This window comes from Saccopteryx bilineata, chromosome 2 (assembly GCF_036850765.1).
Source record: "Saccopteryx bilineata isolate mSacBil1 chromosome 2, mSacBil1_pri_phased_curated, whole genome shotgun sequence".
In the NCBI taxonomy this organism is placed as follows: domain Eukaryota; kingdom Metazoa; phylum Chordata; class Mammalia; order Chiroptera; family Emballonuridae; genus Saccopteryx; species Saccopteryx bilineata.
Genome location: NC_089491.1, coordinates 10586952 through 10612274, shown reverse-complemented (window position 1 = coordinate 10612274; position 25323 = coordinate 10586952). Strand labels below are relative to the sequence as shown.

General features: G+C 53.3%; 1 protein-coding gene across 1 annotated transcript in view; it reads left to right on the top strand.

Moving 5' to 3' along the window:
* OLFML2A (olfactomedin like 2A) overlaps positions 1-25323 on the top strand; it is a 30951-nt gene that overhangs the window by 2699 nt on the left and 2929 nt on the right. Inside the window, exons 2-7 of the mRNA XM_066256238.1 lie at positions 7575-7838; positions 13407-13514; positions 16811-17020; positions 19290-19533; positions 21910-22140; positions 23863-24048. Of these exons, the coding sequence (XP_066112335.1) occupies positions 7575-7838; positions 13407-13514; positions 16811-17020; positions 19290-19533; positions 21910-22140; positions 23863-24048 (1243 nt within the window). The remainder of the gene's footprint in view (positions 1-7574; positions 7839-13406; positions 13515-16810; positions 17021-19289; positions 19534-21909; positions 22141-23862; positions 24049-25323) is intronic.

Sequence of the window (25323 nt, the reverse complement as noted above, 5' to 3'; positions counted from 1 at the left end):
TGGTCAGCCCCACCACTGATCAAGTCAGGGCCCAGGCCATGATTTGAGGGAAATGGGCCAGGGGAGCAGGAGGGGCTGGAGCCAGCAGGCAGTGGTGTCCTGGGCTGGATCAAATGTTCCAGGCCAGGCTGGTCCCGGGGGCTTAGGTGTTGCTGTGCCTCCGCTCCGGGAGTTTCCGCCTATGGATGTAATTGGAAACAGGCCCCGGGGCAGGCCGGGATGCACAGTGATGAAGACCCACACACTCAGAATGTGCGGCCAGCCCCCACTGGGTCTCTCTGAAGCAAAGTCCTTCCCCAGCATTCCCATTGACTGGGGGACCCAGGACAAAGCCCTGAGAAACATCCTGTGTGCCAACCCCCATGCCCAGCACTTACATTCGGGATCTAACACAACCCTCCTGCCAACGCTCTGAGGCTTCAGGGGTCCCTCCCATCTGACAGATTTGAATACTGAGGGGCAGAAGAGTCTGGGTGGGGCTGCCCAAATATCCTGCACAGGGGAGCTTGAGAAGTTTGTAGAATCCCGGGGTTCTAGGATTCTTGGCCTTTAGTGGGCACCCAGGTGGCAGTGCACTCTAGGGGACAGAGCTCTCTGTCTGCAGGAGGACATGGAAGCTGGCCTTGAGAGTAGAGGGAAGACTCAACCTCAAGGTGTCAAAATTTGAACCTGTTCCATTTCCAGAACATTTCCTACTTCTAGCCAGATTTCTCCATCTTGCTTTAGAAAGATCTCAAGTGCGCCCTCTCACCATCTCATTGTGAGATTTCCTTAAATACCCAGGGACCTTTTTAAACACAATTCGCCTGCACATGTGGGGGCTTTGGCGGTGTGTGCGGAGTGAGGCTGTGGGGAGAGATGGGGCTGAGGAAGGGACCTTCCTGCTTGACAGCAACTCGAGCCCCCATGCCAAGGGCAGGGCGGGTTAGGGCCAGTGGGAGCCCCAGGCCTTATGCTTCCCTGTGGCTCAACCTAGGACCCCTTTCTCTGTCCCAGGTACTAGGGAGTCCTTTGCCTTCTGGCTATGGGTTTTGGAGTCAGGCTCTGCTGTGTGACCATAGGCAAGCCCCTAGTCTTCTCTGATGCTTAGGTTTCTCCTCTCTGAGATGAGGTTGTGGTGAGAGCAAACAGAGGTGGAAGAGGATGTGCAGTGTGAGGGAGGGTTGTCGGCAGCAACTGTAGTAGAAAGTGCCACTTAGAGAGCAGTCACTCTGTACCAGGCTTGGTGCCAGGCGCTCTGCATGCAGGGACTCGGTTCAGCCTCAGGACAAGTTTACGAGTCAAGGACTGTTGTCCTCCCCATTTTACAGAGGAGAAAGCTGAGGCTCAGAGGGGTCAAGGCCCTGCAGGGAGGAGATGGGGGAGCTGGGATTTGAGTCTCGGCTGGGCTCCTCACCATGGAGCTCTGCCTTCTCTAATCAAGCACCAGGGGCAGGCCCTGCCTGGGCTCTTGGCAGCTGGGGAGGAAGCAGAGGCCCTCTTCAGACTCCTGGAGGGCTCAGGGCCTTGGCTGCCCCCACCAGAACATAGCACCTCATCTGCAGAGGGAAGGAATGTAGCAGTCTGATGCGGAGGCCGCAAAGGCTGCTGCTGCAGGGTGGATGCTGGGCCGACGGAGGCCGCAAAGGCTGCTGCTGCAGGGTGGATGCTGGGCCGACGGAGGCCGCAAAGGCTGCTGCTGCAGGGTGGATGCTGGGCTGACGGAGGCCGCAAAGGCTGCTGCTGCAGGGTGGATGCTGGGCTGACGGAGGCCGCAAAGGCTGCTGCTGCAGGGTGGATGCTGGGCCGACGGAGGCCGCAAAGGCTGCTGCTGCAGGGTGGATGCTGGGCCGACGGAGGCCGCAAAGGCTGCTGCTGCAGGGTGGATGCTGGGCCGACGGAGGCCGCAAAGGCTGCTGCTGCAGGGCGGATGTTGAGCTGACAGGTGGCTCCCAAGGAGGAGGCCTCTCTGGCCTGGCCACACAGGATACACCCGCATCCACCCGCTGGGCTCTTAGCCCCACCTGGGGGTGTGGGTGTAATGGCTAGGGGCCCTGCAGAGCTGGAAGGCAGCCCAGGAGTTTCAAAGAGAAGGTACTAGCAGCAGTGATCTGAGGAATGAGTGTTCAGGACCCCAAGCCTGGCTGTTGGCATTCACGGGCCCGGGAGATTGCCTGCAGTGCCCACAGTACACTTTGCCTACAGAGGGCCCAGGACAAAGCTTCCACCCATCGCTTCACCCTTCCGCCCCATCCTCATTCCCCAGCGGCCTGGAAGTCCGCCCACCCTGGGCTCTAATCCCCTGAACAAGTCATCTGATGGCTCTAGGGTTCAGTTTCCTCCTCTATAGGACAGTGCTAAGAATACCTACCAATGCACCCACGTGCAGAAACAACGGCCAAACAATCCCCTTTCAGGATTACTGGTGCTCAAAGTAACGGCTATACTACCCAGACTTCATGTGTGCTCCTTACACTGGACTCAGCATGGTCCTAGGGTTCCATCACAGTTCTCACAAAGTCCTGTGCTGGGCAGGCACTAGTAGTACCTTCATTTTACAGATGAGGAAACCAAGGCACAGAGAGGTTAAGTCATCCACCCAAGAGCACACAGCTGTTGGTGGCCCCAGGCTGTGTTACTAACCACTGCCCACACTTCCCCAGCAGTCAGTGAGTTCACAGTACATGTCTCCTCCATGAACTCGACCTCCTCTATCTTACCCTGTCCACAAAGCAGTGCAGTAGCTTCTCATGATGCAGATTTGACACTGATTCCCCCTGATTAAAGCCCTTCCATGATGCCCCGGTGTTTTCAGAAAGAAACCAAGCCAAGTTTCAGGGCCGTCCATGCACCAGGCTCTGCCCCTGCAAGCTGTACCTCCCTCCACTCCAGGCTCACTGCAAGCACCAGCCAGAGTGAGCCTCCTGCAGACCCCCAAGATGCCAGGCTTGTCTTGACCTATTTGATTTGCTTTCCCTGGAGTGCCTTTCTCCTCCTTAAAGGTGTCCCCAAGGGGTGCCCTCCTCCGAGCAGTCTTCATGGCTATCTCTGTGCTCAGAGCTCACTATGCCAGCTTCTCGCTCGATCTATTCTGTACCTCCAGCTATCACCCAGGGCCTGGCAGAGGCCAGGGGCTCAAACAGGTGTCCGAGGGCTCAAAGAAGACATGGAGTGCCTACGACCCTTTCCCAGAGGGCCCTGAGACACTTGTGGGTGCCAGGCTTGGCAGCAAGCCCAGAACTCAGTTGGGGCTTGGTGACTTCAGTGAGAGCTGAGTAGCCATGACACCTGGGGTGTTTGTTAATTGAGCCATGAATAGCTGTGTCCCAAGAACCTGGAGCTCAGGGTGGTCTGGCTGAGCCAGGTAGGGGCATGGTGTTTGGGGCTTACAGAGCCCAGCTCGTGTGTCAGGGCAAAGCAGGCTGGAGCTGGTGACTGAGCCTGCCACCTGCCACTAATCTCACTGAGCTGACTCCTACAGGCACAGAGTCCTGCTGACCACAGTGACCACAGCTAGACATTTGGGTGTGTGGAATCCCAGGGTAGGACTGAAGGAAAAGTGAGGAGGGGAGGGAAAACCATTAAATGGAGGTCATGTTATTTCATTTGATCCTCACTACAAGGGAGGCTGGGTATGGAGAGTCATCCATTTTACTAATGAGGGAATGAGGCTCAGAGAGGCTGTGTAACCAGTTTAAGGTCACACAGAGTGTGTGGGAACATATCTATAGGAGAAGCAGCATAGACCAGTGATTTCAACCTGGAGTCTGGTCTGCAGCTAGATCTTCCCAAAGCTGTGTGACCTTGGACATGTGACTTCACCTCTCTGAACCTCTATTTCTTTAGCTGTATTGATAAAGGCTTACTCCCTGGCCTGGTTGCTCAGTTTGTTAGAGCAACACACCAAGTTTGAGGGTTTGATTCCCCAGTCAGGGCACATAGAAGAATCCACCGATGAATGCATGAATAAGTGGAACAACATGTTGATGTCTCTCTCTCTTAACACCAATAAATAACATTTTTTAATAATTTTTTTATTGATTGATTTTAGAGAAACAGTGAGAGGAGGGGAGAGAGAAAAAAAAGGAGAGGAAACCATTCATTTGTTCTTCCACTTAGTTGTACATTCACTGGTTGCTTCCCATGTGTGTCTTGACCAGGGATCTAACCCACAACCTTGGTGTTTTGGGACAACTCTCTAACCTACTGAGCTAACCAGCCAGAGCAATAAATTTTTTTAAATGTTATAAAAATAAAAATAAATAAAGGCTAGCCCTGGCCAGATAGCTCGGTTGGTGAGAGCATTGTCCTGAAGCACAGAGGTTGCCGGTTCGATCCCTGGTCAGGGCACACACAGAAACTGATCTATGTTCCTGTCTGTCGCCCTCTCCATTCCTCTCCCTCTAAAATCAACCAATAAAAAATTTTTTTCTTTTTTTTCTTTTTTTTATTTATTCAGTTTTAGAGAGGAGAGAGAGAGACTGAGAGAGAGGAGAGAAAGACAGAGAGAGAAGGGGGGGAGGAGCTGGAAGCATCAACTCCCATATGTGCCTTGACCAGGCAAGCCCCGGGTTTTGAACCAGCAACCTCAGCATTTCCAGGTCAATGCTTTATCCACTGTGCCACCACAGGTCAGGCTAAAAAATTTTTAAATAAATAAAGGCTCACACTTAAGACACACTTGCGATGTGCTAGGCTCTGTTCTTTATCTATATCAACTGATTGAATCTTCACAACTACCCCACAAGACAGGAGCCCATTTTACAAATGGGGAAACAGAGGCACAGAAAGGCTGAGGTGCACAGGCTCACAGTTACTAACCAGGCTCCAGACACCATTCTCTTAGCCCTGTGCTCTTGCATGTGAGCAAATGCAGGCCCATTTATCCAACAGATATTTACAGGGCTTCCACTACAGGCCAGGCAGGCAGTGCTCGGGGGATATACAAGGGAACTAGACAATGTCCCTACCTCCCATAGTGCCTTCAGTAGAGTGGGGGAGACCAAAAATAAAAGCAAACACAGATATAATATTTCAGATGGTAATAGGTGCAATAAAGAAAAAGCCAAAGATGGCCCTGGCCGGTTGGCTCAGTGGTAGAGCGTCGGCCTGGTGTGCAGAAGTCCCAGGTTCGATTCCCGGCCAGGGTACGCAGGAGAGGCGCCCATCTCCTTCTCCACCCCTACCCCTCTCCTTCCTTTCTGTTTCTCTCTTCCCCTCCCACAGCCAAGGCTCCATTGGAGCAAAGATGGCCCGGGCGCTGGGGATGGCTTCATGGCCTCTGCCTCAGGCGCTAGAGTGGCTCTGGTCACAACAGAGCGACACCCCAGATGGGCAGAGCATTGCCCCCTGGTGGGCGAGCCGGGTGGATCCCGGTTGGGCGCATGCGGGAGTCTGACTGCCTCCCCACTTCCAACTTCAGAAAAATACAAAAAAAAAAAAAAAAAAAAGAAAAAGAAAAAGCCAGAGGTCCTGGCCTGTTGGCTCAGTGGTAGAGTGTCGGCCCGGTGTGTGGAAGTCCCAGGTTCGATTCCTGGCCAGGGCACACAGGAAATGCATCCACTGCTTCTCCCCCACCCCTCTCTCCTTTCTCTCTATCTCTCTTTTGCCCCCCTGCAGCCAAGGCTCCATTGGAGGGAATTTGGCCCCGGGTGCTGAGGATGGCTCCATGGACTCTACCTCAGGCGCTAGAATGGCTCCAGTTACAACGGAACAACACCCCAGATGGGCAGAGCATCGCCCCCTAGTGGGCTTGCTGGGTGGATCTGGTCGGGCGCATGCGGGAATCTGTCTCTCTGCTTCTCCGCTTCTCACTTTAGAAAAATACAAAAAAGAAAAAAGAAAAGAAAAAAAGCCAAAGGGGGGGGGACACTAAATAAAGGGACAGAGAGTAATGGGTGGTCAGAGAAGGCTTCTTGGAGGAGGTGATGTATAAGTGATTTGAGGAAATGAGCCAAGGAAATATAAGAGGGATAAAGGTTTCAGGATGAGGGCACCACATCTGCAAAGGCTGTGAGGATGCAGTGGGAGAAGGAAAGAGTTGTAAAAGGAGAGGTTGAAAGATGGGTATCAGGTCACATAGGCCTTGAAGGTCATGGTAAGGACTATGGAGGTAGTAACTATATCCTCCCACACATAGGTATAATTAAAGGATGTGATGCACATGAAAATTAGGATGTAATAAGTGCCCAAAAGAAGGTCTCCATATTTTTTACCATTGTGGGTAAAATACACATAACAAAATTTACTGTTTTGACCACTTTTTTCTTTTCTGTTCTTTTCTTTTAAATTTATTTTTTGACTTTTCTTTTAGAGAGAGGGGTGGCAGACAGAGACAGAGAAAGAGAGAGAAGGGGAGAGAGGAGTGGGAAATGTGTATGTGCCTAGGCTGGGTAAGCCCAGGCTTTCGAACTGGCAACCTCAGCATTCCAGGTTGATACTTTACCCACTGTGCCATCACTGGTCAGGCTCTGTTCTTTTTTTTTTAAGTGAGAAGAGGGGAGATAGACAGACTCTTGCATGCGCCCCGACCAGGATCCACCCAGAAACCCCCATCTGGGGCCAATGCTCGAATAAATTGAGCTATTTTCAGTGCCTGGGGCTGACATGCTGGGACCCACTGAGCCATCCTCAATGCCCAGGCTGTTGCTTGGACCAACTGAACCACTGGCTGTGGGAGGGGAAGAGAGAGAGAAGGAAAGAGAAGCAGATGATCGCTTCTCATGTGTGCCCTGACCGGGGATTCAACCCAGGATGTCTGCATGCCACACTGACACTCCATCCACTGAGCCAACCGGCCAGGGCCATTTTGACCACGTTAAAGTATACAATTCAGTGGTACTTAGAACATTTACACTGTTTTGCAACCACCACCACCGTTTACTTCCAGAACATTTTCTTCACTCAGAAAGGACACTCTGTACCCGTTTAGCAGTCACCCCCATTTCCTCCTCCTACTAAGTCCTGGCAACCATTAATCTGCTTTTTGTCTATGGATTTGCCTATTCTGGATATTAATATAAATGGAATCGTACAATATATAGCCTTTTGTGTCTGACTTCTTTCATTTTAGCATCATATTTTCATTCATATTGTAGCATGCATCCATATTTTATTCCACTTGGTGGCTGAATAATATTCCATTGGATGGATGTACCACATTTTGTTTATCTATTCATCAGTTGATGATTGTTTATCTATTCATCAGTTTAGATTGTTTCCACCTTGTGGCTATTGTGAATCATGCCGCTGTGAGCATGCATGCACAAGTCTTTGTTTGAATACCTGTCTTCATTTCTTTGGGTTATATACCTAGAAGTAGAATTAAGGGGTCATGTGGTAATTCTATGTTTCACTTATTGAGGAACAAATTGTTTTCCACAGTGGCTGTTAAGATTTAATTAGTATTATTTTAATGCCTCTATTTCCTTCTAAGAGCTGCTAGCTTCTCAGCGACCTCTAACCACCTTCACAAAGGAGGGGTGGGGGATGAAGGACTTGATTCTGCTTCGCCTCCTCTCCTCTTCTCCCCTTCAGGCAGCCTCTCTGTCCTGGTCTGTGAACAAGCCTTTGGCTCACCTGAGCCCCTTTTGCAGGTGTTTGGCGACGTGGACCAGGTGCGGATGACCTCGGAGGGCTCCGACTGCCGCTGCAAGTGCATCATGCGGCCACTGAGCAAGGACGCATGCAGCCGGGTGCGCAGCGGGAGAGCGCGAGTGGAGGACTTCTACACTGTGGAGACTGTGAGCTCTGGGACCGACTGCCGCTGCTCCTGCACCGCGCCGCCCTCCTCGCTCAACCCCTGCGAGAACGAGTGGAAGATGGAGAAACTCAAGAAGCAGGCACCCGAGCTCCTCAAGGTAGACTTTCTGGCTGATGGGGGGGGGGGGGGTGTTGGAGAACACCTCCTGCATGAGAACCGAGCATGGGCCGGCGCCAGGATGTACTTCTAGCGAGAAGTCCACAGCGCTGAGGCAGGTGCTGTTTTCCCGTTTCACAAACCAGGAGAGAGAGGCTGCCTGAAGGGAAGCCACTTCTTGCCCAGACCACTGGGCCAGTAGGCGATGGAGGCAGCATTTTTTGGCCCCCTAACCTGAATATATTATATAGCCCCTTACCATCTAATCCTGTATTCTACCCAAACCAGTTCATTTGTTGGCACCTCTACGTTATATTTTAAATTTTGTGACATTTTATTGTTTTTAATTAGTAATAATATTTCTCATATTTAAGTACCACCTGCATGCCAGATGTCATGCTAAAACTCTTATTACAAATGATTCCTCCAGATTCTTAAGTCATTCTGTGAAATATGGGATCTTTGTCCTCACTTTATAAGCGAGAAAAGAAAACTGAGGTTTGGAGAGGTTAGGTCACTGGCCCAAGCTCTCCCATGATGACAAAGTCGATAGCATACTTCATGTGAATTTTTCACACCGTCTCCTCCCCGTGCCGTAGATAGATTAGAAAGAAGCACCAGCTTTGGGGGACATAGCACAGCCCATGCCAGGACCCACCACCCTGGCTTAGACGGGCGTGTGCAGGCGAGCAGTCCGGCAGCCAGCCAGAGACCTTGGTGCCACCCGTACTATGCTCTATGCAGTGCTTGGTGGGGCTGCGACTTGAACCCAGGTCTGGCTGTGTCCAAAGACTGTGTTCTAAACCACAATGCTCTCTTCTCTTCCTTTTTGCTATGGACTAGGAAATTTGGTGCTTTTGAGAGTATCTTTTTCTTTTATAATTCCTTCCAAACACATGCTTTTGAGAGTATCTTTTTCTTTTATAATTCCTTCCAAACACATGGGTGTCAAGAATTGGGAAGTTGACTAAGTTGTTACCCTACTTGTAAGCTAACAAGTTAGCCTGCCCGTTTCTCGGGTGCTGGCCAAAGACACAAACCTCCCGGGTTGGAGACAAAGGACTTGATTACTCAGAGCAGCTGGAGTTTCTCCAGTTTCTCATCCTGCTTCTCCCACTCCAGTCCCTACAGGGTGAGGCAGTGAAGGCCAGAGAACACCTGCACACACAGCGGGGTATTTTTCAAAAGAGGTATTCCAACATAGAGAATCTAAATCTTTTATAATGGGCACTGAACGTGCCTGCCCCACCCCAGAAACAATATCTCTGTGTTCCAAGGCTGTTCACTGTACAGTGAGATGGCCTGGAACAGAGACAGTCAGTGCATAGAAGCAAGAGACCCATGAAAAATTACCTCCCAACATTTGGCCAAAAACATTGTGTTTAAATTTAACTTTAGTTTTATTTTGGTAACAACTGAATGGATACCAAAATTCTCGAAGTTAGGGGATGGTGTTGAATTTTAGACTAAGTGGCCTCTCAACAATTTGGCGGCCCTTGGGGCCTCACCAGGGCCCTGCAGACTCTAGGCCCTGAGGCTGTAAACCAGTCTTCAGGTACAGGGACAAACCCCGCTTCTGCTCAGGTCTACTTACCAATAGCTAAATAACTTCTCAAACTACTGGACATGAATATACTCAAATTCTTTTCATAAAAGCTGGCTAATTTAGTCCTCACTTCAGTCCTTTGTAGAGGGAACTTATGGTCCGGCTTCGCTTGTGGAAGAATCTGAGGCCCCACGGGGGATGGTGACTTGTTTACAATCACACAGCAAGAAATTGGCAGCCTTAGGATTGGAAGTAGGAATTCTCTGCTGTGTCCCGTTGCCCGTGGGAGGGATCCCTAGACAGTTATCTTAGAAGCCCATTGTTCCTTAGGCCTTTTTGGTACACAGCAGCCATGGGGGTTTCATTCAGCCTTATAAGATTGGCGTGGGGTAGTGGCAGAATTGACAGCAGGTGGGGCTGTAGGGGGAAGAGATGTTCTGCCTCATTGACACCCTGGGGACAGAGGCGAGAGGAGAAGGGGCCAGGGGAAGAATGACCCAGGGCTGAGGCCTCTCCCATTTGGCTTGGCTCTCAGGAGGCTCTCTGTGGGCAGCCCCCGGGGAGAGGAGGTTAGAGGAAGCCCATGGGGGACAGGGAGGGGGCACACCTGCCTTACACCCGCCCCTTGTCTCTACCCAATCCCTTCTCAATCTAAGAAGTCCAGCTAAGATTTGGCCTTAGTTGCTTGATTCTGAGAAGGAGTGAGGGTTTTCCAGATCCCCTTTCTGGGGGAGGTGGGCTTCAGGAGCATAGCTCTCACCTTTTCACTCCATTCCCATGACCATAAACCAGATATGGCCTCACCCTTAAGAATCGCCAGTCTTGGCCCTGGCCGGTTGGCTCAGTGGTAGAGCGTCGGCCTGGCGTGCAGGAGTCCCTGGTTCGATTCCCGGCCAGGGCACACAGGAGAAGCGCCCATCTGCTTCTTCACCCCTCCCCCTCTCCTTCCTCTCTGTCTCTCTCTTCCCCTCCCACAGCCAAGGCTCCACTGGAGCAGTTTGCCCGGGTACTGAGGCCTCTGCCTCAGGTGCTAGAATGGCTCTGATTGCAGCAGAGCAACGCCCCAGATGGGCAGAGCATCGCCCCCTGGCGGGTGTGCCGGGTGGATCCTGGCCAGGCACATGCGGGAGTCTGTCTGACTGCCTCCCCATTTCCAGCTTCGGAAAAATACACACAAAAAAAGAATCCCCAGTCTTGTGGGACACGGCTCCTGACTCCCAAAATGTCAATGTGATTGATGCTGGGTCAGGGGATGTCCCAGGAGCTATGGGAACCACGAGTAGGATGTGGCATTAGAACTGGGCTTTGAGGGATGTGGAGGAGTCCCTCGGGCAGAGCAGAAATGAGGGCATTCTGGGGGAGAGCAAATGGAGTGTGTGTGGCACAGGATGCCTCCAAGCCCTCCCTTCACTCCAGCCCCACAAGCCACCTAGCCCGGTGCTTCTCAGACTATCGCTGGGGAAAGACCAGTTGTTTTAAAAAATCCGTCAAGAACACCTGCCTGACCAGGCAGTGGCGCAGTAACTAGAACATTGACCTGGGTGCTGGGGACCCAGTTAGAAACCCCAAGGTCACCCCAAGTTTGAGCATGGGGTTGCTGGCTTGAGTGTGGGATCATTGAAATGATCCCATGGTAGCTGGCTTGAGCCCAAAGGTCACTGGCTTGAAGCCCAAGGTCACTGGGCTTGCTCTCTCTCCCCTTCACAGAAAAGAAAAAAAGAAAAGAAATTTAAAAATCTGTCAAGACCAATACTTTTTAAAAATACGCTAAGAATGAATTCTTAGAAAAATGAAACTAATACAGACATGTATACGTCCAATTATTAAGAATCAACAGAAATAAAATTGCTCTGTCAAATGGCTACAAAATTGTATAAAAGCCTCTCTTCCTCTTTGTAATTATTTTATCACAGACTAATCAGGAGGGTTCGGACCGGCACTGGTCCGCAGACCACACTCCCAGGAGCACAGCTTGAATACACTCCGCTGCTGCCCACTGCCAGCCCTTTTTGTGAGCTGCTTCTGTAGCCTGGAATGCCCTTCTCCTGCCATTTCTGCTTTCTCAGAGCTCAGCTCATACAAAGCCCCTGCCCTGGCAGACTTTACTAACACATACCTGCTCCCAGACAAGGTCACGCCTCGTCATGAGTGACCTGGGCCCCTGTGTGTCACCGTCTGCATGCCCGGCCCGGGCACCTCTCTTACTCTCTGTACTCCTTGCCACCTGTGAGTGCCATGAAGCCTGTGTCTTGCTCATCACCGTCCTTCGTGCCTGGCCCAGAGTAAACATTTGCTGAAGCTGAAGAGGGTAGCAGGGGCAGATCAAGGAGGGCACAAATGCCAGGCTCGGGAGATGACAAGCTGTGCATTGGCAATGGGGAGCCATAGGAGGTTATCCAGCCAGAGAGAGCCCCTTCGTCAGAGCTGAGCTTTGGGAAGCCGGTTTTGGTGGCCGTGAGGTCGGCAGAATGAAGCTGGAAGGTTTCCATTCAGCCCCCAGTCAGCAGTCGTTACAGCTGATACTCACGGAGCCCTTACTGTGTGCTCCCTCTGTGTGGAGCCCTGTCCAGACATTGCTGCTCCTCACAATCCTATCGCCCCATTCCACAGAGAAGGAACTGAGGCACAGAAGGAGCTAGGTGTGTGGTTCTCAAAGTGTGCTCCACAGAGCCTTGTGGGGTACTGTGCAGCCTCAAGGCCTGAGCAGAGTTGTGGGGGAGCAGAGAAGACTCAAAGCCTCACCCCTGCTCCCACCAGAGCCCTGCCCCCTTTCTGTGTTAGAGATCCAAGTCCACTCAGAGCCTGAACACCCCTGGGAGAGTGGGAGTCAGACTGTCTTGGAAACAGCGGGCCAGAGCCAGATGGGAGTGCCGGCCTGCTTGGGCCCTGGAGGAGCCGCAGGGCTGGGAGTGGGCCGTGCTGTAGGGTGGGCTGGAGGAGCTGCCCTGCTCGCAGAGCCAGGGGAAACTGATTTCTCAACAAGCCCCTGAGCCAAGGTGTCCCCGACACTCTTGCTGGCATGCTGGCCATCTGGAGGGGAGATGTCATTTCCTGATGGGGTGTGACAGAGAGGGGAAAGAGAGGGACAGCTATGGGAAGAGCCCTGGGCTGGGCAAAGGAAAGCCAGCACCTGCCACTGACCTGTTGTGCAAGCCCCCCCCCCATCTTTCTTGACCTTAGTTTCCCCATCTGAACACAAGACAGGAGCAGCAAAAGCATGATGGGAAAGAGTTTGGGGTTTTACCAAGCTTGGTTCTGCTCCCAGCTCCCCATGGAGCACCTGGGTGGCCTTGGGCAGGTCCCTTCACCTCTCTAAGGGCAGCTTCCCAATCTAATCAACAAAGATAAAAGGTGTCCAAACCCTGTCTCTGGTTGGGTCTCTGGACGCAGACCCTGTGGTTAGTGATCCATGCGCAGGTGATTTATTATTGAGGTGCTCTTAGGGGAAACTGCTGTCACAGTGGGAGACATGGGGTTCCGGAAGGGGAGGAAGCCCAGCAGGGCTGTGGTTTCAGGCCAGGGACCAGCCTCCACCCCAGGGGACACTGGAGTATGAATGACAGCTCAGTTGTCCCGCTGGGGTTAGGGAGCTGGCTCTTCCGATGCCACTAGTCAGACATTACCTAAGGGCTGCCCCCTGAGGACTAATGCTCCCAGGCACTTTGGGGACAAAGTGGTTCTTTGAAGAAAGTCACAGATGCAGACCGGTACAGGGAGGCACATGCAAGCCAGGCATGGGCACAGGAAACAGTAGGATCGCAGGGGGTATGGTTGGAGCCTGCCGCTACACACCTCGTGGGCTGTTGTGAGTGCCTGCCTTGTGGTAAGTGCTCAAAAGAAAAGTGTTGCTTTCCTTGTGATTACTAGCAGGCTAGGTCTCATGGGTGCTAAGGGCCCGAGCGGGCCATTCTGAGACTCTGGGACTCTGAGGTGCTGTGCTGGGGGGGGGGGGACACTCCTTGGCACCCTTTGTGCCGGGCCCTGTGTCCTGCCCTTACCCTCACCTTCCCCTTCCCTGGGCAGCTGCAGTCCATGGTGGACCTCCTGGAGGGCGCCTTGTACAGCATGGACCTGATGAGAGTGCACGCCTACGTCCACCAGGTGGCCTCCCAGATGGACACACTGGAGCAGGTAAGGGCGGGGCTCTGACCTGGTAAGAGGCCAGGCTGCTGCAGTGCTGGGGGCAAGCGCAGCGTCAGGAGGGACCTGGGCAATGCTCTCTTGACCCTGGTGGTTGTCAAAAGCTGGACTGCAGGCCCTGGCCAGGTGGCTCAGTAGATCAAGTGTCATCCCGGTGTGCCAAGGTCACAGGTTTGATCCCTGGTCAGGGCACATCTGAGAAACAACCAACAAGTGCACAACGAAATGGAACAACTAAGCAAAACAACAAGTTGATGCTTCTCTCTCTCTTTCCCCCTTCCCCGCCCCTCTTCCTTTCTCTCTTAAACCAATGGAAAACTTTTAAAAAAAGAAAACGGAAAAGAAAGTGTGACTCCAGCAAAGAGCTGGGAGAGAAAGACATAGGCCACAGGGTCCAGACTGTGGAGAGGAGGTCTGATGGCCTGCAGGAAGCTGGAAGGCTGGGTGGAGAAACTGAGGCACCTGTGGGTTGTAGAGGAGGGGTGTGGAGGGGGCTGGAACTCGCAGTTACCCTTAGTTCACCAAGACAAGGCCCCACACATTGCACTCCGGGGTCGCCATTCACATAAGTCCCACGCGAGCGCTGCCTCCCTGAGTTGGTGCCTCGTCCTGGTGCAGGACTGGCTCAACCCACCAGGGGGCCAGGCTCCTCCTGATCAGAGAAACTGTGCTGGAGGGCTGGGTGGGCAGCTAGGACTGCCCCCAGGGACAGGGACAGAGTCGGGGGACTTGGGGTTCCAGGCCACGGGTTCGAGGTTCTCATCTCTGCTGTCACAGCCTGGCCTCTGCCTGTTTCCTGCCTCCGGCCTCTGCTGGGAGCCTGGGGACTTGCAGCTGCCAGGAGGGGGCGTGGGGGCTTCCTTTCCCAGCTTCCTTTCCAGAGGGAGGGGGCACCTGGGCATCCTGTGCCCCAGGGTGGGAGATTAACCCCTTACCAACCCCAAAGGTGGGGTCACAGTGGCTTTAATTACTCAAAAAGTGTTTGGTGCCAGGCCCCTGCCAGTATGGGAGAAAGGTAATAACGATTAAATTCCTACTATGCGCAGTGTTTTTGTGCACCCAGTACGTGCCAGACTGGCCTGCTGTCAGCTCTACAGTTATCCTTCGACCGTTCTGCTTGTAATCTTAGGAAGCGTTAACTCACTTCACATGACTATGAGCCAGACAGTCCGGAGGGTACGTCTGCTGGGCCCAGAACAAATCAGAAACAGTTTCCACAGCCACAAGGAAAAATGACTTTTAATTAGCTTCTGTTTGGCATTATCTGTGCTTTGCTTCTGTTCACTAAGTGGTCAGTCCGTGAAGGAAAGGCTTCGCTAACGTGGGAGGAAGTGGAGACAGGCTCCCTGGGAGGAGCTCGCTCCCTCTAACCCTTTCCCTCAAAAGCAGGTTCCGCTTTGCTCCTAGGGGACAACGGGCAATATCTGGAGACATTTTTGGTTGTCACGGTTTGGGAGATTTGGGTGGTGGGTGTTGTTGGCTTATAGTGGGGGAGGTGCCGGGCGTGCTGCTGAACATCCCACAGTGCCCAGGACCGCCCCCCGCAGAGCACAGCTGCCTGGAAAACGTTAGTGGTTGACAAAATCGCCTCCTGCAGTTTGACTACTGTCTTTCCTGTGATCCAGTTTAGAATCTACTCTCCTGTTCCTTAGCGCTTCCGACTGTCACCCTGATAGTTGTTATTTTGGTAAAGATCCTCACTTAACAGGTAAGGAAACTGAAGCTCAGAGAGGTAAAGTCACTAGCTCAAGGCTACTCAGCCAGGAAGTGGAGAGCAAGGCTTTGAACCTGGCTCTGTTCGACTCCTGCCTGCTGCTACTTGGTCCCTGAATCTGCTCACACCCAGGACTGACTAGCATAAATCACTTTTTTCCCCTGTGACAGAGACAGAGAGAGGGACAGTTAAGGACAGACAGGAGAGAGATGAGAAGCATCAATTCTTTGTTGCGGTCCCTTGTTCATTGATTGCTTTCTCATATGTTCCTTGACCGGGGGGCTACAGCAAAGCGAGTGACCCCTTGCTCAAGCCAGCAACTCTGGGGTCACGTCTATGATCCCACGTGCAAGCCAGAGACCCTGTGCTCAAGCCGGATGAGCCCGTGCTCAAACCGTTGGCCTCGGGGTTCGAACCTGGGTCCTCCGCGTCCCAGTCCGATGCTCTATCCACTGTGCCACCACCTGGTCAGGCAGGAAAAAAACACTTTTAGATTATCTTCTCTATAAAGATTTCTATCAGTGAAATCCTGAACTCCTAATACTGATGCTCCAGGGCTTCTCAGCAAATAGGTGCTTATTGCATCTGACTCTAGTTTCTCCTGCTTCCCACTGAGAAGCAGACTCACACGGAGGAATTCCACATATCCTCCAGACCTGCTGGGGCCTAGGACCTGGGGCTGAGACCAGGCCACCCAGCCTTCCTGAGTCCTGTCCAATGGACAAGGTCAGCCTGGGCAACAGCCCAGCGATGGGGATCGCTGGGTGGGAGGATCCATAGAGAGGAACGCAGCGACTCACAGCAGTCCTGTTTCCAGCAGGATTCAGAACCAAGGGCCATGAGGGGGTGGCTGGGGGCTGCTAAAGCCAGGCAGGGTCCCCAGCCAGGGGGGATGGGCGGACAGGAGAAGTAAAAGTGGGGCTTGGGGCTGTGGGAGGAGCCAGCCCCACCCTGGAGAGAAGTCGGAGACTTGGGGACCAGGGGGGAGCAGAGTCTCACCCTTGGCGAAACCCCAAAGTGTTTCATTGTTTGAGCATTTTATTAAAAGAAGGCATTTATGTGTCACTTGTGAAATTAAAAGGTAATTTTAAAGTAGCAAAAGGTTGGTAGCAACTTAAATGATGTATTCATGGGGACTGGCTAGATACATTATAGCTGGTCCACACAGTGGCCTCCTGTGTGGCCAGTAAAGGAGTGGCGGGCACTGTATACAGACATGGAAGTGTCCTCAAGATGGGTTCATGTGGAAAAAAAAAAGCGTTCAAAAAAAAAATCCATAACAATTGGCTGGGAAACAAAGGTGGGAGGGAGACATTTTTAGTACCCATTTGTATCTTTTAGTTTAGTACTGTGAACATATTTTAGCTATTGTTTCATTCATTCACTTTTTAAGTAAAAAATAACTATAGGGTCTCTTAGCAGCACGCTTTATTCCAGTCGTGCTCCCTGGTGCTGCCCCTGCCGGCGAGAACGGGCAGCAGAGCCCAATGGCAGGAGCCCAGGTGTCCCCGCAGGATGAGGGGTGGGGAGGCCAGCGGAGGAGCTGGAAAGACCGCGGGTCCCGCCCCCACAGAGCATCAAGGCCAACCTGAGCCGGGAGAACGAGGCGATGAGGGAGAGCATGCGCCACTTGGGCGAGCAGCTGAAGCACTATGAGAACCAGTCGGCCATCATGATGAGCATCAAGAAGGAGCTCTCCAGCCTGGGCCTCCAGCTGCTGCAGAAGGACTCGGCCGCAGCCCCTGCCATTGCCCCAGACACCGGCCCTGGCAGCAAAGCACAGGTGAGACCATGGCTCTGATGACGGGTGGGCTTGAGAACACAGCAGGCCAGGACCTCAGCCCTGAAGGCCAGCTGGGTGGGGTCTGGGGCTGTAGGACAGGGTGGAGGGCTGGCCCGGCTGGCGAGTCCATGGCAGGACGGAGCGTGGAGCGTGTCTGCCTGCCTTTCAGTGAACAGCCAGCAGGTGAGCTGGGCGCAGGCGTGGGATCCAGCCAAGGCGTCCGATCCCTGAGCCAAGCATTTGGCAGAACGGTCATTCCCATTTCCAAACTGGTGGGAACAAGGTCACAGAGATGACCTTCCCTGCCCGGCCCTGGGAGACCCCGTCTGCTATAGCAGACCACTTCTAGCCTCCCCTGCTGTGGCTGGCCCCCTGGCTGGGTCAGGCCTGCTCAGGGATAGACAGGCAATGCCGTGGGGACCCCCGCCCTCTAATACCTCTTCATCCAGCCCCACCTGGGTTGAAGAACTCCCGCGTCAAACCCCCAACATTCCATAGTCAAGCTCCAAGCACAAAGTGAACAGTTTTGTCACCAGACAGGACCACCCTTAACCTATAACATACCTTCATGCTAATTTGACAAAGGCCCTCCTCTGGGCAGATAAATTAGAAAGAGAAGCCCCTTTGGGTGGACAACTTGTACGAAAGCTCCTTTCTGTGGTTGACACGCACCAGGGTGTGTGGCTCAGCGAATGGAGTAAGACTAGGGTTCAGTGCCATCCATGCCCCTTTGGCCAGTCTCCTGCGTGCACGACACAGCCCACACCCACAGCAGCCTTGTTTTTGGTGAGTGGGGGATTGAGGAAGCTGATGTGGGGTCCTACTTTGAACCTGACTTCCTCACAGACATTATATCTCCATCCATCCCATAACCACCTGTGAGGAGGGATGACCACAGCCCATTTGGCAGATGAGGAAACGGGGAGTGAGGTCACGCTGGGAGAGGGTGTCTGCGCTGGGACCGGAATGGGTTGTGTGTGCCCCCTGAGCCCACGCTCTCCATGGCCACCCCTCAGCTTCCTATGCTGACAATGTGATGGTGGGGCCATGTGCATCTGAGACGGGACCACCTAGATGCTGGGAGGAAGCCTGGAGCCTCGGCCCAGAGCTGGCTTCCGGCTCCTTCCCCTGCCAGCTCCACAGGCGCGAATGAGTCACGCAGAGGTCTACACACTGTACTTGCTGTATCTCCTGGACACTCTGCCTAACAATGATTGACGTCACCGGCCCTGTGTTCTGGTGCCAAGCCAGCATCAAGGGCATTTCAAAGGAAGTGAAAATAACAGAATTCACAAAATGTTAGAAACTGGTCCTGGCCAGGTTGCCCACTTGATTAGAGCGTCGTACTGACATGCCAAGGTTTGGTTTTGACCCCTGGTCAGGGCACCTGCAAAAAAATCAACCAATGGATGCGTAAATAAGTGGAACAACAAATCGATGTGCTTTTTTCTCTCTCTCCCTCTTTCCCTTCCTCTCCCTCTAAAAATCAATCAATAAAAAAAACTGTTTCATGGTAGAAGCCGCCTGCCCTGAGGAAATGCCTCATTACCAGTTGTCCCAGTTGTGCCCGTCAGCTCAGGGCTGAGGGTCCCCGATGCAGGACTTTCCGTGCTAACACTGAAAAAGTTCCAGGCGCACTGGACGAGCTGGTCACTATGCCTAGGGGCCTGAGACCCTCTCCTGCCCATAAACAAAGACCAGTGAGCCCTGGCCAGGTGGCTCGGTGGATAAGAGCACTGTCCTAGAGTGCCAAGGTCACAGGTTTGATCCCCAGTCAGGGCACATTAGAGAAACAACCAATGAGTGCATGGCTAAAAATGGAACACCTAAGTGGAGCAATGCGTTGATGCTTCTCTCTTCCCCTCCCCCTTCCTCTCTCTCAAATTTATGGGAAAATAAACTTTAAAAAAATAAAGACCAATGAATGAGAAAGAGGAGACGCTGATCTGGTGGTTGGCTACCTCCCCTCTGACCATTATAGTGAACTCCCTTCGGGGAATGTACAAGCCTTAGGAAATGGGACCGGACTCTAACCGCTCAGGCTGGCCTGCAAGCCTGCAGAGGAGCTAGAGAGCAGAGTGGGGAAACTGAGGCACACCCCAGTCAGATGTAGCCACTATGAAAGAAAAGCTGTGACTTTATGAGCACCTGGGATGTATGGCCTAGAGCAAGATGACCACTTCAAGCCCCCATGTGCTGAGCCTCCATGATACCCCCCACAACATCCCTTCTGCCAGCCCCCAAGTCTGAGACTTCCCTTCTCTCCCAGGACACAGCTGGAGGGAAAGGCAAAGACAGCAACAAGTACGGCAGCGTGCAGAAGAGCTTTGTAGACAGGGCCCTGCCAAAACCTCCCAAGGAGAAGCTGCTGAGGATGGAGAAGCTGAGGAGGGAGGGCGGCCCGGGCCGATTCCCCCAGCCCACAGCCAAGCCCCGGGCCCTGGCCCAGCAGCAGGCAGTGATCCGAGGCATCACCTACTACAAGGCGGGCAGGAAGGAGGTGACTGAGACTGGTGAGTCGGAGGGGGATTGGAACCTTGGGGAGCAGGGGCTTGCTGGTGGATGGCCACACCCCAAGGATTTCCCACAGAAATCCACGGTCTTCTCTATAGCCCCAGATTTCAACTCCACTGGTCCCCTGTGGGTGCCCTTTGCTCATGCACACATGGGATAATCTCTCCTCGTGGGGTTGTTGAGGGTGAAATGATATCAGCCACTCAGCCGTGGGCCACTCGGTTCCTTGCCCGTATTCACAGCCATCTCCACCCTCACTGGACTTTCCTTCTTCATTCAGAGATGTGCCGAAGGTCCCCTGCGTACTGGCCATATTGCCCAGAAATTCTGCCTAATACAGAGCTCACAGTCTAGGGAGGAAAACCACACCCACGGCCAGGCCGCTGTGGCAGTGGGGTGGGAGAATGCAGGGGCCACAGCGAGGCCAGGCTTCCGAACGGTGACATGGGCCCTCCGGGGCACCTCCTGTTTCCAGACTGGCCTTGCAATGGCCTGCCCTGCCAGCACCTCCCACTTCTCTGCCCAGAGAAGAGCCCCCAGACACCCATAGCTGTCCTGCAGCCCTCGGCTGGGGCACAGTGAAGAACAACAGAATAATTAACTGAGAAACAAGAGGCAAGGGTTCCAAGAGTACCCAAATTTCTGGGCCTGACTCTCCCTCCGAGACCCTGCACAGACACCTGCTGTCCCCTCTCCTGGGCCCTGCAGACCGCCTCCTCCAGTGAGGCCCTCTGCCGGGCCCGTGTCCAGGGGAACTGGGGGGTGGAACTGTACGGAACCTGTCTCCTTCAAGAGCTCCCTCAGTTCCTGGCCTCTCAGGGCTCAGGGACCTCTGCTCCCAGCCCCTGGACTAGTTGCTGGCCCCAAGTCCTGCCAGCTCAGCCTGGCCACGGCACAGAGCCTCTGACCCCTTGCTGGGACACTGCCTAAGAACAGCTGCAGGCATCTGACTCTGCCAGGGAGACCCGTGGGAACAAGCCCCTGCACTGGCAGGCGGCCGAAGCCAAGCCCCCGGGAGGCACCTCCGATCAGAGGGTGTGTCCCCACTTCCAAGGCACTCTTGTGTTGCCCCACAGTGGGACCTGGCTAAGTCCCACCAAGAGAGGACAGGAGGAAATCAGGGATTTGTCTGGAGTCAAGGGACCTCAGTGCAGCCCCTAGGGGCCACCCCATCACAGTAACAATAGCACAGTCCCTTTGTCCCTGGCATCGCAGTTTTCTGAGCACCTTCACCATTGTCACCCTTGACCCAGGTGAGGAACCAGGCTCAGAGAGGGGAAGGGACTGGCTCCAGGTCTCACTGTGAGTTGGTGGGACCAGAACCCAGCCAGCAGGCTGCAGAGCCTACCTTAGACCCTTTCATAGCTCTGTCCCTGGAGCTGAGGACTCTGCCCCTCCTGTGTGGCACTGAATCTTCCTGCTTTCCCTCCCAGACCACATCCATTCCAGCCCAGAGAATTGTGTAGGCCAGAGGTGGCCCAGATGGCTCCAAACCTGGTCCCATGGATGCTGAAAAAGTCCTGTGAGCAAAGCTTGTGCCAGCAGGGGTGGGAGGAGAGAAGGGCGGGCTGCCAGGAAAGCCGAGAGGTGGGAGAAGCGAGTGAGGGACAGAGAAAGACAGTGGGAGACGTGGGGTCCAGAAGGGGCCGGGAAGCTGGCTGCACCTGCCCCTCCCTGACTGAAGTGTCCAGTACCAGGTAGGAGAAACTACAGGGTGCGTTCCAGAGCACAGGACGGGGAGAAAGTCTGGCAATGGCCTTCTGCCTCCTGGAGTTGAATCTAGGAAATGAAAAAATCAGTACAATGTTTGTCGCTTCTTGGCCTGACCTGTGGTGGCGCAGTGGATAAAGCGTCAACCTGGAAATGCTGAGGTTGCCGGTTCGAAACCCTGGGCTTGCCTGGTCAAGGCACATATGGGAGTTGCTTTCAGCTCCTCCCCACTTCTCTCTCTCTGTCTCTCTCTTCTCTGTCTCTCTCTCTCCCTCTCTCTCTCCTCTCTAAAAATGAATAAATAAAATTTAAAAAAAAATTAAAAAAAAAAATGTTTGTCGCTTCAGAGGGAAAAGGGTCACGTATTTGGCAGAATCTATGCAAATGGTTTGTGTACATTTTCCTCTAATCAACACAACAGCCTCACACGGCAGGCCTTATAACTCTCCTTTCACACGGGGGGAAGCTAAGACCACTCAGCTGGGACTCGATGCCCATCTGCCGACCACGAAGCCTGCTGGTCAAGGCCCTTTACTCCCCAGGGCTTCCCTTGTCCACTCCCCGTGGCCCCAGAGTGGGGAGCCCGCTGGCCCGGGGAGGACCCCTGGGATTAGCTGAGATCAGTAGGTGCTGCTGGGACTAAGCTCGGAGTCTTCTCTCTACAGACAACACCCTCAAGGGCACTGCCTGGCTGGAACAGCTGTCGCCCAGGGCGGACGGCAGGCCTCCCGAGCCCAACTCCGCTGAGCATGAGGAGGCTGGGCCCAGGGCCTCCAAGGGAGCAGATGTGGCTCCTGGGACCCCCTCCTCAAACACAGCTACCACACCAACTCCCACGCCCACCACCAGCCCCCTGCCCACTGAGCCGCCTTCACCCCCAGCAGTCCCCAGCCAAGGTGAGTAAGCCCCCATAGGGGTCGGCAAACTACCCCACTGGGCCAAACCCAGCCTGCCGAGTGTTTCTGTTTATGTACAGCCCTCTAGCTGTTTTTACATTTTAAAGAGTTGTAAAAAAAAAAAAAAAAGAAAGAAAGAAAGAAAAAGAAGAAGAAGAAGATAGGGCAAAGGTATGTGGTCTGGAAAGCCTAAAATGTTTACAGTCTGGTCCTTTACAGAGAAAGCTTGACAACGCTTACAGTGAAACAGGTAGTATTTGCAGCAAATTCTTCTTAAAAAGTCACCTAGGATCCCATCATCAAATCCAACAACTGTTTTCACTTCTTTATTTCCTCTGTCCAGGGCTTGGCTCCGCTTTTGTGCCCACATTCGTGGTCTGGGGTTTGTACCTTTTGGTACAGGTCCTCCTCATTAGGTCACCGAGCCCACCCTTCCAAGGGGCCTCCTGGCTGCCTGCCACAGCAGCCATCCTTGGTCCGCGCACGCTCCATTTTTAGGAATCTTTCCTAAGGAGCCAGCAGCGATTTGGACAACAGCTGCAGCTTAACTGGTTTCCTTGCAGCCTATTTCTAACGTCAGAAAACTGAACATATTCTAAAGGCCTAACACTGAGGGGTCTGGTTTAATAAATACAAGGGTACAGATGGCTGGTGGCCTGGTAGAACCTTGAAATCACATCATTAAAAGGCTATTTAATGATGTGAGAAATTGCCCAGTGAAGGGGGAAAAAACAGGATACATAAAACTATATTCAGAAGGCCTGACCTGTGGTGACACAGTGGATAAAGCGTCGACCTGGAAATGCTGAGGTCGTCAGTTCGAAACCCTGGGCTTGCCTGGTCAAGGCACATATGGGAGTTGATGCTTCCAGCTCCTCCCGCCGTGTCTCTCTCTCTCTCTCCCCCTCTCTCTCTCCTCTCTAAAATGAAAAAATAAAATAAAAAATAAAATAAAATAAATCTTTAAAAAAGCTATATTCAGAAGAATCATAGTTTGTTTGTTTTTTTGTTTTGTTTTGTTTTGTTTTTTTCCCATTTTTCTGAAGCTGGAAACAGGGAGAGACAGTCAGACAGACTCCCGCATGCGCCCGACCGGGATCCACCCGGCACGCCCACCATGGGGCCACGCTCTGCCCACCAGGGGGCGATGCTCTGCCCATCCTGGGCGTCGCCATGTTGCGACCAGAGCCACTCTAGCGCCTGAGGCAGAGGCCACAGAGCCATCCCCATCGCCCGGGCCATGTTTGCTCCAATGGAGCCTTGGCTGCGGGAGGGGAAGAGAGAGACAGAGAGGAAAGCGCGGCGGAGGGGTGGAGAAGCAAATGGGCGCTTCTCCTGTGTGCCCTGGCCGGGAATCGAACCCGGGTCCTCCGCACGCTAGGCCGACGCTCTACCGCTGAGCCAACCGGCCAGGGCCGAATCATAGTTTTTAAAAGTATATCTGCATAATTATACATGTAATGAAAAGGAAGGAAATATAACATGTTAGAAAATTTCTTTGGCTAATGGACTTCTGAATGGTCTTTATTTTCTCCTTTTCTGAATGTTCCCTGTTTTTCACAATGATCAGACATGGCTTTGATCACGAGGGAAGAAAAAACGAAAGGCTGCAAACAGCATCAGGAGGGATTTAAGTTAGACCCAGGTAGCCGTCCTGGGACTGTTGCTCTGACTCAGGGCCATGGGTCTGCATACCAATGCTGCGTCCCTCACTCCCCACAGGCAGAGAGGCCAGCTGTGAGGGCACCCTCCGGACCGTGGACCCCCCTGTGAGGCACCACAGCTACGGGCGCCACGAGGGAGCCTGGATGAAGGACCCTGCCGCGCTGGATGACAGGATCTACGTCACCAACTACTACTACGGAAACAGCCTGGTGGAGTTCCGCAACCTGGAAAACTTCAAGCAAGGTTGGGGACCCTGGAGATGGGGATGGGGCAAGGTGTAGGTAGCCTCGGGAGAGTCCCCCGTGGAGACTTGGCCTTCCTTGCCTTGTGGATTCCCCAGCCTGGCCCAGCTCCAAATCATCAGCCACCCCAAGGAGGGGAGTGGGGGGGGCATGCCCTTCGTGCTGGTACCGTGTCAGGAGCTGGAATGCCCAGCAAACGAGATGGACATGCCCTGCCCTCATGAGTATAACTTACTGTCGAGGAAAACAATACTTCAGCGTTTCCACTAGTGTTTATTATGTGCTGACCACCATGTGAGTCAGCTCGTGCCATCTTTATAACTCCAGGAGGTGGGGGTTATCACCCTGCTTTCCCCGTGAGCACGGCCGCAGGGCTTAGAGGAGCTGCAGGTCTGGGTAGGGAAGGACAGAATTTCGGTTATCGGATCTGGGGCACGGTGGGAGGAAGGGGTCATTTAGACATGACCCACGTTCCAGAAATGCAGTCTTATGTGGGAGGTGGAGACTGAAAGAAACAATGTGAGTATAGTGTTAGAGGGATCGCTCAGAGGGCCGTGGGAACCCAGCCTGGAGACCAGGGGAAAGTTCCCAGAGGAGGTGATGTTGCGCTGAGCCCTGGAAGAAGAGCAGAGGGAGAGGGAAAGCTGTTCCAGGCAGAGGGCCCGGTGTGTGCAAAGGCTTGGCACCGAGAGGAAGCGTGGTGACGTAGAAGGGAGGTGGGGGGCAGAGTAATGAGAGATAGGCCTGTGTGCCCCAGGGAAGGGACTGAACTTACCCCGAGGGCTGTGGTATCACACGGAACCTGGAATAGCTGAAGTCCAGCCTCTGCCAGATCAAACTGACCTGGTCCCTGCCCCGAGGGGTGCATAGGCTGGCGTGGGGAAAACCAATGAAGGGTGCCAAGACAAAAGGTTATGGGAGGCCAGAGGAGAGGCGCCTACTCAAGCTGGGGAGATCAGAGAAGGCTTCCTGGAGGAGATAACATTGGCCCAGGACTCTGAAAGCTAAGGAGCCCTTCCCCCGGTAGTTAAGATGGGGAATGGTAGTCCAGACAGAAGAAACAGCAGGAGACAAAACACAGGGGCTGGCCTCAGCCTGTTTCTAAATCCTGGCTGTGCCATTCCATAACTGGGTGACCCTGAACTCTCTGAGCCTGTTTCCTCCTCAGCAAACAGGTCACTAGAAGTCCTTCCTTCTTAGAACCGCAGAGATAAGATCATTGACCCAGCTCAGGCCCATTATCTATCTGGGGCTTGCTGAGCCGCTCCAGAGCCCT